The sequence below is a fragment of the Zootoca vivipara genome, chromosome 7, assembly GCF_965207765.1.
Source record: "Zootoca vivipara chromosome 7, rZooViv2.hap1.1, whole genome shotgun sequence".
Taxonomy (NCBI): Eukaryota; Metazoa; Chordata; class Lepidosauria; order Squamata; family Lacertidae; genus Zootoca; species Zootoca vivipara.
Genome location: NC_142590.1, coordinates 14,505,439 through 14,520,060, shown reverse-complemented (window position 1 = coordinate 14,520,060; position 14,622 = coordinate 14,505,439). Strand labels below are relative to the sequence as shown.

The 14,622-nt window shown below is 40.0% G+C and overlaps 1 protein-coding gene across 4 annotated transcripts in view; it reads left to right on the top strand.

The window, feature by feature from the left end:
- Window positions 1-14,415, top strand: part of KCNT2 (potassium sodium-activated channel subfamily T member 2) — a 208,484-nt gene extending 194,069 nt beyond the window's left edge. For 2 of the 4 annotated variants that reach the window (XM_088673736.1, XM_088673738.1), the window contains 7 exons: window positions 2,356-2,457; window positions 3,352-3,435; window positions 4,048-4,176; window positions 7,510-7,530; window positions 9,655-9,955; window positions 11,260-11,344; window positions 11,828-14,415. In XM_088673736.1, coding sequence (XP_088529862.1) covers window positions 2,356-2,457; window positions 3,352-3,435; window positions 4,048-4,176; window positions 7,510-7,530; window positions 9,655-9,955; window positions 11,260-11,344; window positions 11,828-11,939 — 834 coding nt within the window. In that variant the 3' untranslated portion in view covers window positions 11,940-14,415. The remainder of the gene's footprint in view (window positions 1-2,355; window positions 2,458-3,351; window positions 3,436-4,047; window positions 4,177-7,509; window positions 7,531-9,654; window positions 9,956-11,259; window positions 11,345-11,827) is intronic. The other 2 variants (XM_088673737.1, XM_035123140.3) reach the window with 1 other exon arrangement.
- Window positions 14,416-14,622: the final 207 nt, after the last annotated feature.

Here is a 14,622-nt window from a genome sequence, read left to right as displayed (position 1 = left end):
TGGTCCCCAACTGCAAATGTTGGAACTCCTTTGGGCCTGTCTCAGAGGGGGGCATTAATGCGGGGAGAGCCTTGGAGGCTCTAAACGGCCTCGGTCTAGTATACCTGAAGGAGCGTCTCCACCTCCATCGCTCTGAGGTCCAGTGCCGAGGGCCTTCTGGCGGTTCCCTCACTGCGAGAAGCCAAGTTACAGGGAACCAGGCAGAGGGCCTTCTTGGTAGTGGCACCCACCCTGTGGAATGCCCTCCCACCAGATGTCAAAAACAACTACCAGACTTTTAGAGGACATCTGAAGGCAGCCCTGTTTAGGGAAGCTTTTAATCTTTAAGAAATTAGTGTTTTCTAATATTTCTGTTGGAAGCCGCCCATAGTGGCTGGAGAAACCCAGCCAGATGGGCGGGGTATAAATAATTATTATTATTATTATTATTATTATTGGTAGAGAGTAGCCCCACTAACAGTTACAGCTCACCATGTTAATTCCTTGGATTGTTCCCCCCATTGGTCATCAGTTTGGCACTGGCTGGGAGACAAGAAGACATTCTGGAATGGACAGAAAACGTCTCAGTGAAAAGTCAACCTATAGTACAGGGTCTCCAAAAGTTGGGTCTCCAGCTGTTTTTGGACTTAATCTCATAATCACTGCCCATTGGTCCTGCTAGCTATGGATTATGGGAGTTGTAGTCCAAAACAGCTGGAGACCCAACTTTGGGAAACCCTGCTATAGTAGGACATAAAATTTCCATTCTAGTGTCAGACTAATCTCCCAAGCTCACTCAGCATCATTTGTAGGATCCACAGGGAAGTTCACAAGCAGACTTTGAGGGTAATAACCATTTTCTACTGAAAATCCTTATCTGGTAACCAGTGGCACAGGGTCTTCAAAGCTGCAGCTGGAGCTGAACAGATCTCAGAAGTCCTACAGCTAGGCTCTCTTCTGTAAGAATCTCCTGCAGTCTTTCCACTTTCAGAGGCTTCGGCTGTGAAATATGTAGGAGGACAGAATGATCTGGTTCCAAATAATTAAAGCTGCTGTGGTGGCTTTCATTGTGCCAAGGAGTAAATTGTATCTCTATCTCCGCGCAACTTGGATGATCAATTAAAAATGCATGAGAGCGATTACTGCCGCAATTCAAAAAAGTATCTGTTTGCCACAAATCTCGGTGGACAAGGCCAGAGTTAACATCCAGAGCCATGTTTCATTATTCATAAAGCAGATGTAAACTTGAATGCTAGTCAATTGACATGTTAGTGCTGTGATAACATTTGCAATTCCGTAATTATGGGCAACCTGGTTTGTTTTTTTGTTTTTGTTTTTTTTTAAAAAAAAAAACTGTGGGAGTTTTTGGACGGGTTTTTTGTTCATTCCTTCTAACAGGGAAATATTAACATTTACTTTGCCACAATGGAGGATTAGAGAATGTTGATCTTGGATGAGGAAGAGCTGAATTTCCATCAGCTCTCAGCCAGTGCCTCAGGGAGTGATCTTAGATAAGATGGCTTTATCTCAGCCTCCTCTCATGCAAATCTACCTCACAGGGTGGTTGGGGCAAATTATGAGAAAAGAGCAGCACACCAAGACGGGAAAACAATGGGCATTTGTACTGACTGACAACAAAGACTCATAAGAAATGTCATTGGTACACAGCCCTACAGGGGGAAGGAATTGCCACATATATGGTTAAGCCGCTATGGTCTTTAATCTTCATTAGGTTGGCAGAGATTTGTAGAGAGAGATAAGAGCTCCAGCTGCTGTGTTGTGTGGATGCCATTTTCTCTCAGCTTTGTAGTGGAGGAGGAGGTTCAGGAGTTCAGGACACGGGCGGCACTGTGATGTAAACCACTGGGCCTTGGGCTTGCCAATCGGAAGGTCGGCGGTTCAATCTGTATAATGGCCAATGTGTATAATGGGAAGAGAGTGGAGTGTCGAATAAATGCTCTTGCCAGTTGAGGAGCTAAAGTGATGAGAACTCTCAAAAGATAAAGTTGTCCCCAAACTGTTGAGACTCAGCTTTTCATCTTGAAAGTTTAGTGAGCGTGTGCAGTAGTATAACATTGATGACAGAACCTGTACATGTGTGTGCGCGCACTCCTGTGTATGCAGATGCAAGGACAATCTCTCAAAAAGGAGGGTCAGAAGGAAGTAAAAACCATTTGAGAGCTGGCACTGGGTTTCTCCAAGTAGCATTTCAATGAATGCATCTGCAGCATCATTAGAAGTTTACTTTGACAGAATGCTTCCTATGGGAGGCCCCAGTGTGCCATTCACTTAATGTTTGGAAGTGTTTACAGATTCTTTTCTCTCTCCCCCCTCTCTTCTTTTTCTCCCACCCACCCCTCTTCCCCATTTGAACAGAAAGAACGAGAGAAGGGCTCCAATCTGGCATTCATGTTTCGATTGCCCTTTGCTGCTGGTAGAGTTTTTAGTATCAGCATGTTGGACACCCTGCTGTATCAGGTATCGTGAAGGGCAGAATTTATTCCTTTTCTGAATTCATCCCAACTAACATCCCAACCCCATACTAACATCATAACTCAGTGAATCCCCAGCATCGGGATCACATTGCCACAGATCCCCAGCATCGGGATCTGTGGCATTGTGAATGCTAATGCCATTTCAAAATGTCGTGCCGTTCACCCTGAGAATGCAAAGAGGCAACAATAACAAGCGGTTTATTGCATGCTGCAAAACATAGAAGAGATGATATTGCTGGGGTGGGATTGATGCTGAGCTGAGAACAGCTAGCTAGCTACCCATCTCAAAAGTTTATAAGCCACTACAGACCCAGCTGCATTCATACAGCCCATCACATACTAATAATTGTATGTTGTGTAGTACAGTGGTACCTCGGTTTATGAACAGAATTGGTTCCGGAAGTCTGTTCATAAACTGAAGCGTTCATAAACTGAAGCAAACTTTCCCATTGAAAGTAATGGAAAGTGAATTAATCCGTTCCAGATGGGTCCGCGGCATTCGTAAACCGAAAATTCGTAAACCGAGGTTCCACTGTACATCATCATACACAACACTTTGCAGAGTTTATGCTGAGTGCTAGCCATTATCTAAAAATCCTTGATATCTGGAAAAAGAAAATCCTAGAACCTGGAACCTAGGATGGGATACTTTGCTATTCAAAAGGTTGTTATGGATAAAGAAAAATGTGTTTCTAAAAACACAGTAGTTTTATAAAGCTCTCAAAAAATAAGTGCATCAGTAGTTGTGAAGCTGGTCTTCCCTCCACAAAGTAAATATCCATGGCAAAAAAAAGCAATATATGTATTTAGCTATTCTTTTTAGGAATGTTGATTACTCTGATATATACTAGAGTACTTTTCTTTTTTAAACTTGCAGTCCTTTGTTAAAGATTACATGATATCTATCACAAGACTTCTGCTGGGATTAGATACTACACCAGGATCTGGCTTTCTTTGTTCTGTAAGTATTTTTATTTAATCCCATATAATTAAGTTTGTTGATACTTTGGTTGTTTCTTCATTTGTTTTTCACATTGCATTTTCTCCCTAAGAGTAGCTGCCTGTTTGCTTTTGGTACAGAAAATAACATTAACAAAAATAGGTGCAAGGCATTCATTTTTGCTTAATGGCAAAGCAGCAAATTGGACTTCCTCTCCTTCTCCCTGTGTGCGCTTCCAAATCTGTTCTCTGAAGCAGATTTTGATTTCAAGCGGTGGGCCCAAAAAAAGGAAGCCACATTGCACAGGTAGAAGTCCTTTCCGCTAACAGGTTGACTTCATTGGATACAATCGCAAGTGCTTTATGAGGCGAAGGGGATTTATAGAAACTGACCCCCATACATGAAAAATTGATTCAGCAATTATTTTCTATTAATATTCTCCAGATGGTGCAAAGTTATGTACAGCTCTGAACTGATTTATCTACAGATTCTAAAGAGGTAGTGTAGCCTAATATGTATGGTGACCAACTGGGATAAGTTGTTTGTATGCTGCAACAATTGTGGTAATATATCATTTGAGTAAATAAAACGTTTCCAAACAGTCAGACTCTTTTTGTTGCTGCTGTTGTATAGATGAAAATCACAGAAGACGATTTGTGGATCAGAACGTACGCCAGGCTCTATCAGAAGCTTTGTTCTTCTACGGGGGATATTCCTATTGGAATCTATAGAACCGAATCGCAGAAACTTGCAACCTCTGAGGTATGGATGGGTTACAGACAAGTTCTGATCAGGAATGTTTCAGAAACATTAATTTGCAACCAACTGTGACGGAGGGTTCACTTAACTATGTTTTGCTCACCTTTCTTTCATCTCTGATTCACACTTTATGCAGGAGTTTCATTTGCACCCTGTGCAGTGCTGTTTTGAATCTATAAATGTAAAATGTGAGAGGGCATCACACATCTTCAAACATTTTGAAAACATGCACTGGATAGAATTCAAACAACTTCAGTTTGCTGTTGCTCCTGACCCCTGTCCACTATTTGCTTAGAGAATTTAGTTCTAAAGCTGGCCCAATATCCCACACATGTATTGTAGTAGTTAAGTTCCTAGCGATCATTTTGGGAGAACAGCAGATTGGAGGTGAGAAACTAGCTATTTTTCGTTTTATTATTGCCACTGCATTGTGTCATATCATCCAAAGCCACACCACGCATTTGTTATGCCATTGGTTGTGCTTGTTCGACTTCTCCATTGCAAGTTTAAAACTCTTCCACGTGTGTCACTGCAACCTGAATCAAAGAACTGTCAAAATGCAAGGAGTACGAGACAGATCTATTGTAAGGGGGAGGGATTACAGAGAACCCCCCCCCCTTCATCAGAAGCAACCCATCTCCAAGCAGTCATGAGAGCGAGGGGTCTGAAGAGGTGAGTCAGGAAGCGGAGAAGGAGTGCCAGGGCTCTGACAGCACTAGAGAGCCCCTGCTCCATAGGCAGGAAGAGAGAGAGGCGGAAAGAGTGGACAGGAATAGGGCAGACAGAAGACCAGTACCTCCGACTCCGGAACTGAGAAAGAGAAGGAAAGGGAGGCGCTTCTCAGTTCCGAGACTTTTATGCTGGTTGAAAACGCGGAAGAGTTTAGTGCAGGAATCTGACTCGAGCGGGTAGACATGAAATGAGCAATGCATTACACTGTAAATAACGTGCACCATTAAAAACGTCTGAAAGACAAGCATGTGGACGGTCGTTACTCAAGAGTAGTCACAACAACCCCTGACATCTATATTACAACAATCATGAGAATTGCTTCTGGCAAGATCTCTGAAAGACCACTACATATGTTTGTTTGCCCACAAAACACTGTGCCAAGGAAGGATGCAAATTCTGTCAGAGAAAGATACTATAAAATCAGCCCTGATACTTGGAAACAATTTGCTTGATTGCGGATCTTCAGCTTTGTTTCATTCTAGGGATACGTGAAATTCTCCTGGCCAATTCCGTGAAATTCCTCTACAACCTTCTGTTTTGCCTCAACTTTAGTTATAGGAAAAATTCAACAACAGCTTTATTGTTTTTAACAAATTCACCAATCAACACTTATGATAATTCATTATTTTATAACTGTGCACTCTGAAGAGTGCGTTAGTAATTTCTGTTGGAATCATAGGCTGTGATTTTGTTAGACTCATAGACCTCCTGCAGCTGGAAGAAATCTAAGTATCATTGCTTCAGTTTTGTGTGCTGAATAATAATTTTAGCCTGGTTCAAACAGAAGGTAAGGTAGTGGAACTATGTAACAAGAATTAGATCTTATTTGCCTAGAGCACCATCTTATTAGTTGGTAACTAAGTTGTGAATACTTAAATCTCATTGACTGGAAAATACCATGGCATTAAAATATGACAGTGTGATATATGAAAACATGGATTAGGCTCACATTACCCTTATGTATCAGAAACACTTATTTGTAAATCAGAATAAAGCTTAACTACCATGGAACTTAATTGAGGGATCTGTTTTCTCAAAACCTTGTGAAAATGTTAAGTAATTCTACACTTCTAAAGCATGAGAAACAGTCTCTAAAACATAGGTCTATTCACTTAAGTCCATTAAAAAAATTAAGTAGTCCTGCAGTACACCTCTGTTTTTGTTATAATTTACAGTAAAATAAATTTGCAAAAACTATCTGATATGCAATTGGCATTAATGTATTTGCAACAGCATACCATGTGACTCTGCCCTTTATTACATTCTTAGTTATATTTGCATTCAGTTATGATGGCAATTAGGCCTATCGTTACTTAGACTTTTTTCAAAATGCGAATTTGTGGAACAGGAAATGAAAGTTGCGGATAGGTAGGGGTTTTTTAGTTCGTTTTTTTATTTTAAAGAGAGAACTTTCTGTGCCTTGAGGAGTCACTAATCAAGTTATAAAACAGGGACACTGCATAAAATATATCTAACACAAAATAATAGGGATTAAATATTTTGTTGCTTGGGTAACAAAATATTTAATCCCCATTGATTTAATCCCTAGTGGTGTGAGACTTGTTCAGGAAAATTTCACCACAAAAAAGAAAAAGAAAAGCTGGTCCCATTTTGAGCACCTCTTTCAATCTGGGCCTGACTCAAAATGAAATGCAGTTTTCTGCCATGGCTTCCCTGATGTAATTACCTTTCTGGGACTTGGTCCAAAGTCACTTGGCTTAAAATGGAACCATGTATACATTTTACAGCAAAGGAAACCCATTGCAAGACATCTGGTGCCGAACTGAGCTGATCCTCAGACAGATGGAGGGAGCAGGTAGGAAAGCAAGAAGTGGCCCATCACTTGGGCTTATCAAGTGTTAATACTGAACTATTGACAGGAATGCTTGAAAAGCTCAATTGACTTTTGAGGTGAGCTAGAGGGGCTTGTGCTGGCCAACTGGTGACACCAAACTAGTTCGTCCGCTGCTTTTCTTTAACAGGATAGTCAGATAAGGGGGGGGGGACAACGACGACTAAGAGAAAGTTAGAGAAAACAGCATCTGGAGAGAGAGATACTGTAAAAATAATAATAATCAAATGTGGTTTCTATTTTGCAGGTTAGGATTAAAGGTGAGTCTCAACTCATAATGGTTGAAGACTAACCATTAATTGACCAATTTCTAAAAAAAATATTTTATTCACTCAATATAACTAAAGTCTTTGTATGAGATCCACAAATCTGGCTTTAGGACTTCATATAATGATGCCCATTGGCTTTTTTTTGTGGGGAAGGTTTGTACATTATATATGTACTTGAGTTACTTGGAGTGAATACAATGTTTTTATATATCTATAACTTACCAAATAGGATGGTCAAGGGCAACTTCTCTGCCATGGGAAACAATTCCTTATGTGAGTCCCACATTCATTTGTTCAAACAATTGTAAATTGAAATTGCAAGAATATTTTACACTACCCACACAGCTAGCCATGCATTTATTTGTACAATCCCAATATTGTGATCGCTACAAATTGTCTGTCTGTATTCATTGTATGGACACTTGTTTGAATGGTGTTCTGTTTTCTTTCCCCTTCGCCTGACTCCCCCTCACTTTGTATCAGTCTCGAGAAATGGCTTCACAAGTAAGTATTTGTCAAATGTTTCCATATGCCCAGTACAGAAATATATCAGACACAGTACCGTTGTGTGTGAAGCCCAGTGCCCTATTGTGGCACCTCCTTCCAAATTATCAGATAAATTATCCGATGAGAGGAGAGGGTTCAATAACACCTCCTCTTCACCTGGTATGTATAGGTCAGCTGAGAAGGTGGAGCCCCTGTTTCTGTATGGGTGCATGCATGTGTCATGTGTGTGAGTGTGTGTCTGTGATGTGATGTGAGAGTGTGGAACAGCCACTCCCTTTCTGGTGGCCCCCAGTGAGTTGGCATGCCACCCTTGAGCTAAAGAAAGAAAATAGTGAGCTCTTAGATGAAAATCAGAAATCACAGTCGATAGTACTTTTTGTATAGGTAAATTAAACAATTTCTAGCCAAAGATAATACAGATTGTTTGAGGGTCCAATTTAAAGTGCTGTTTTTGATCTTTAAAGCCAGAGAGCTGCAGTTATAGAGCAGCATATAAAATTTTTATTTATAAAAAATGGTTTGGAACCACAAAAACTAAAGGATCACATTTCCCTATATGAAATTGTTCAGACCTGGATATTGTTGTCTGAGTCCCTTTTCTGTGTGCTAGCTCAGATGTAGGTTCAGAGAGTGATAATGAGAGAACAGACCTTTTCTGTAGTAGCCTCCACTCCTTGTTTATGGAATGCTCTCCCCAGAGTGGCACGCCAGGCACCAACTTTGTAATCATTTCAGCACCAGGCAAAGATGTTTTGTTTTTCTGGGCATTTGGACAGCCCTGATGATACTATGTTAAATTGCTGAATTCTTTTGTATTCTTTACTTGCAGGTAAATCACTTTGGGACTTTTTAGTGGAAAGTGATATGCAAATTTAATAAACCTAAACTGTCTTAAGGGGATGAGTTAATAGTGCAATCTTGTAATTGCATATAGTCCTGATTGTGTGTAATGCAGACCACAAAGCATTCCAAAATGAGACATTCTATCTAGTGATTTTATAGAATTATGAATGTTGTGTGCATTCCTTTCATTTATAATATAAGCCACTCCTCAGAATTATATCACACACTTAATGTGACCAGGGAAAACGACTATGGGAAAACGATAAGCATAGGAATTCATTGAAACCTTATTGCTCCTGCATTATATAGGTTATGAACACACACCCGATCAGCGATAACAAAATGCCAATGCCTGTCATTATATTAATATATCATTGTGAATGTGGAAATTGTGCCAAACTGGTCTATGTTCTTGTACTATTGTAGCTTCCACTCTGTTTTGCCCAGTGCTTACCCATTCTGACCCTCACAGGGAATAGTAGATACATGAGCTTAAGGAGCCTGTGCTCACCAGCTTTTTGGATCTCCTGATGCAGCAAAGGCTTAGAGCAGGCATCCCCAAACTGCAGCCCTCCAGATGTTTTGGCCTACAACTCCCATGATCCCTAGCTAACAGGACCAGTGGTCAGGGATGATGGGAATTGTAGTCCAAAACATCTGGAGGGCCCAACGTAAAGCTGAATCTGGTTCTGCAACAGGTTCAGGAATCTGAATAGTCTCCCTCTGATGAACAAACTTCTAGCTTGTTCCATATTTTCCATTGCCATTTCTCAGACTCTGGTTGCTGTGAACCTGTTGCACTTCTATGCTGAATGCAAATGTGTTGTTGGAACAGGCAAAAGTAAAAGTGAGGTGCAAACCTAACTGAATGAATATGCCAAAGTATTTGGCCTGATAGCCTTGGTGAGATTTAGCTATCATCTTCATGTTCCGCCCTTTATTTTTCTTCTGCATACTCTTTCACCAACACCATGCATTTTGTGCATTACGACCTTAATTGATTCCATCCCAACCAAGCTCTTCCTACAGTTGTCTAATGGTTGGCCCAACGAGTTTCCCCAAAGAAATTCATAGCTTTTCTTTTGCATGATTCATATCATGGGTCTACTGTGGCGAATATTGGCTGTATTAAATAATGGAACTGGAGGCAAGGAAATGAAAGGGAGGGGGAGAGGCTTTGTCCTGAGTTAATTTTTTTTTAAAAAAAAAAATGATAAATGGGAAAGGCATTTTCAAAGGGATTTAATTTCTGGAATGTTTTGGTGTTGTTGTTTTTAGTCTCAAATTTCCATCAGTGTGGAAGAATGGGAGGACACTAAGGATAACAAAGAACCGTTTAACTGCCGTAGCAACCATCGTAACTCAACATCGAGTGATCAGTCTGACCATCCTTTGTTGCGACGGAAAAGTATGCAGTGGGCTCGGCGGCTGAGCCGAAAAGTGCCAAAGCACTCGGGGAAAACTGCAGAGAAAATAAGTCAGCAGAGAATGAATCTTTACAGAAGGTCAGAAAGGCAGGAACTTGCTGAACTGGTGAAAAACAGAATGAAACATTTGGGACTTTCAACAGCAGGATATGGTAGGACATTCCTCTCTAAAGATAGATGCAACTTTCATTTTATGTAGCAATGCATTGGATGAAAGAAAGTGGTCACGTTCCCTTGCCAAAGGCTCGCCAGTGAACTTTAGGAAGAGTTGGATAAGAGAGCAGATCCTCTCATAGATACATAGCTCTAGAAAGCAGGGACTAGATATAAATGGACAGTTCTTTCAGTGGAGAGAAATAAGGTCCCTTAAAACTATGTACGTATTGGGGCCAGTGCTACTTCATTTCTTCATCATTTATCTGGATACAGGTAGGTAGCCGTGTTGGTCTGACGTAGTCGAAACAAAATAAAAAAATTCCTTCCAGCAGCACCTTAGAGACCAACTAAGTTTGTCATTGGTATGAGCTTTCGTGTGCATGCACACGAAAGCTCATACCATTTATCTGGAGTTAGTGATAAGCAAAGAAATGGCCAAGTTTTTGGAATACACCAAATTATTCAGGTGAAAACCCAAGCAAAATATGTTTCTTATTAAGAAAATGAAGATCTGGTTCTGGTGAATATTTCGAATCAAAATTATTTGGTAGCCACTTTCAAATCATTGCTAGGTTTCTGTACAGGGTCATCATTTCCCTTTCTAAAAACCAACCAACCAACCAACAATTTTTTTACTAAAATGCTTATAAAAGGACCAAAGATAATTGGTTAAATATAGCTCTCTCCGTTCATATAATTATAGGAGCTGGAAGGGAACACAAGGGTAATCTAGCCCAGAGGTTCCGAATTGGTGGTTCGCAGGACCCCATGTGGTCTGTGGCACTATTCATATGACAAAATCTTCCACAGAGATAGAAACAAAATCAAAAGTAGGGGGCTCATGGCCTGGCTTTTTGAAAAACAGGAGGTCTACAGTACTTAGCTAATTGGGAACCACTGATCTAGTCGAACCCCCTGCAATGCAGAAATCTTTTGCCCAATGTGGGGCTCAAACCCATGACCCTGAGATTAAGAGTCTCGTGTTCTACTGACTTTCAAAAGCTATCATGCTTTCATAAATAGTATAATAGAGTAACCATTTCAGACCAGGACCTACCTTTTGTTCCTCCGTGAAACACAATGTGGGACATACTTTCATTGATGATCAAATATTTTATATTTCTCTTTAACTTTCTGCTTCCCCTACCACATCATTTATTCCTTATCTTTTCAATAAAATAAAGTGACGGTTTTGGTATGTCTGCTTTGACCCATCATAGGTCTAAGTATGACCTTCATGTATGAGTCATTTGAAGTGCAAGCCACACATCCTTTATTATTCTCTCTCTTTCTCCTATAGATGAAATGAACGATCATCAAAACACTCTTTCTTATATTCTGATCAATCCTTCTCCAGACACACGACTTGAACTGAACGATGTTGTGTAAGTTGAGGCCATAAAACATAAGAATTTACTGAGCTTCTAATTTGCACTTTCATGCATGCAACAGAGAACATTTCTTTCTAAAGCTGAGCTGCAAATTCTCATTTTTTATTTTTTATTACATTTTAAGCTTGAAATGGGAGGATTAAGCAGAGTGAAAGATTTTGGCATCCACACAATTATCACAACTGCTTCCAGTTTGCATAATCCTGATATTTCAAGCAGTAGCACCAAGTGCTGCATGTCATTTATCTTGCCTTTTTACTCATGGAATTGTCATGAAGCCAAATTGGAGTGAAGGGAGGAAGCAATGCTTGCTTAACAAACCCTCTTGGTTTGTCGAAATAAAGTGTGGAAGGTTTGCATGATACTGTACATAGATATCAGTTGTGTTGTTACTAGCTATGATAGGGAATCACTGTGAATTCAGCTGGGAGTTTTCTTGTTAAATCTAATGGCAACTGTATGTCTATATTTTTGTAGATATTTGATCCGCCCAGATCCATTGTCATATGTTCCAAACACTTCATCCAGCCGGAAAAACAGCTTCTGCAATGCCGTTGCACAGGACACCAGGGAAGAAACACAGCTTTGACGCTTCACACGGATCATTGATGAAAAGACGTTTTTATACAAATAGCTGCTTTGAAATTGAGTGAAAATAAGATGATGGATTTATTATATCCAAGCCTTTAGGCATAATGGTCAGCTAACACACACCGGGCAACTACTTTACTGCAACCACAGGAACGATTAAGAAAAACTGGGTCTGCTTTCAAAACAACTAATCTGTCTTGGAGATAAAAAATAACAAAGAAGAGACTAAAATCAAACAAGTGTGCCCAGAGTGTTGCTCAGTGAAGGAGGATTTTAATGGGGAATCTAAATGGATTATTTTTTCAAAGAGATATTAGAAATTAATATATTCTTTTCTTATCCTGGTTTTCGTCAGTTGCTGTGGGGAAGTGGCTTAATTCTTAACCATGCTGTGTACAGCATTCATTGTGATTTTTCTGTCCCACAACCATAAACTTCTGGTTGTTGCAGTTAAATTAATAATCAAAGGAAGTTACAGGCAAGTCCTAACATCTTAAAACTGGAATTCAAAGCGAATGTTCTGAAAATTCGCTGTGGGGTGACAATAGCCCAGTATGCATTTCCGCTGTCTTTTAGTTTGTCGCATTTCATAATATAGCATTTTTTCAACCAATTTAAATTCCTGGCTAATTTAAAATATTGTTTGTTTGGATTTGTAGCCCTCAGTTAAAGACTCAGGGCAAATGTAGCATCACAAACAAAAATGCAGCAATCAATTTCTGTACTAGAGACTCACAGTCCAAAGGAGAGCAGTGTGGCAAACAGCTCAGCATTGTTCCCTGAGTTTGTAAGCCAGCAACCTGGTAACCGCATTCCTGCTTGCTGTCAATGTATGAAGACGTAGAAGTTCAGAAGATTTTTATCAGACTCAGGCAGAAAATGAAGCTATTTTGTACACTGGATTGGGGGGGAGGGTTTTTGCGAAGCATCTGTCACAAAGAAGGAAGTGCAGAATGCTTGGGGGCACCTGCTACTATAGCACAGCTGAAGTTAAAGAAATGGCTTGTTCAGTTCCTTGGTCACCATTTAAGGACAGGATATTGTGCATTGTTTTAAAAAGCAAGATGTATGGAAGGTACGATGGCCTATGAAATGTTCAGAAAAACATGTAGCTCAAGGTCCACAGGCTTGTAATCTTCCTACACAAAACGTTTCTGCCAGACAGCTTAGCACCATGCTGGTACTGTATGGAGAAGGATTTGTCCACAAGACAGTCATTCTGTAAGAAAACGAGAGAACAGTTTTTTCCACTGGAGAAGGAGCTTTGAAAGACGGAAGAGACCTACAGTTTTTTTTGGGGGGTGGGGGTGGGGGGTTGTTTTTAGTTTTTACAGATTGTCAGTTGCCTGCCCCTAGTCTAAGCCAATAGTTAGACTATAATTTTGCTGGAGTCTTTTTCTGCAGAGTAGTCAATCTAATAATAATAATGATGATGATCTAATAATTCATCCAGCCCTAATTCTATCTAAGGCAGGCCAAAAACCAGTAGGTTAACTTTGATGTTGTTCTTAAATGAGATTTATCCACACCTATGGCCTGATTCATTCATTATTGCTACTGTATGGGAGCTGCTTCCTGTGTCACGCCGGTTAATGTTTTTTTTTTTTGTTTGGACAGCTTCAGATGCACATGTTGAAGGAACGTGAGAATTGTGAGGTTTTGTCAGTTTCTCATATTTTTTTCAGTCTTAAATTTAGTTCTCCACGTTTGTGATTCTTTATTATTTTTAAAAGAGGCACCATGAAAATCCATCAGCGTTTTGATGCGAATTTCTCCTAATATATACAGGTTTGTATGCAACTTTGCCTGTTATATACATTTTTGCAGAGCAATTTCCCCAAATAAACTGCATTTTGTATGTTATTTTCACTAATATATGCATTTTTAGGCATACTCTAGTATATGCATTTTTGTACATGTTACTTGGATGGAGAAACTGCATTGCAAAATCCGGGGAGGTATGAATTCAAAGGATGACTGCCTGTCAGCTTGTGTACTGTTTCAGAAAATGCAAATTAGGCAGGTTCGTCCTTAAATGCAAACTGAAATGAATTTCTTCCCCATTCCTAAGTATAAGTAGGGATGTTTATATATTTTTTACTAAAATAACAGGAGTACATGCATATTACTACGCAAAGAACTGTTGGGACATGACAAATGGAGTAGGTTAGGGACAACGTCGCCTGTTGTTTGAAGTCCTTATTAGTGTTACATGTATAGGTTATGTTTTCTATATTGTTTGAAAGAGCTGTTATAAGTTTGTGTGTACAAATCAAATGACGCCAAAACTGCTCAACAAAACTATCTGTGCATGTGACGGTAGCCTACTGCATACGACAGCATTTTAAATGGTTGTAATATTTGTTGTAGGGAACCAGTTATTGTCCCAGCCATATGCACTAACAGTTTCTTTATTTCTCTTTCTTCCATGTGTCAACTATGTGAATTAATAAAAGCCATTTTCTTATGCAGTGTCACAGTGGTAGCAACTTTTCTCACAACTGCCCCCACCCCCGTGTAGCTATGCTATCTGAAGCTCAAGTGCCCATTTCCATGTGTTCCATACAGCATGTTGCAGCGTGGAGGTCGGTGTCATGCCCCCCCCCCAATTGTTCCATCTGTGCGAAAACTCCAGCTTGGCAGATGGAACAATACCCTCTCCACCTTCTCCTGACACTCTG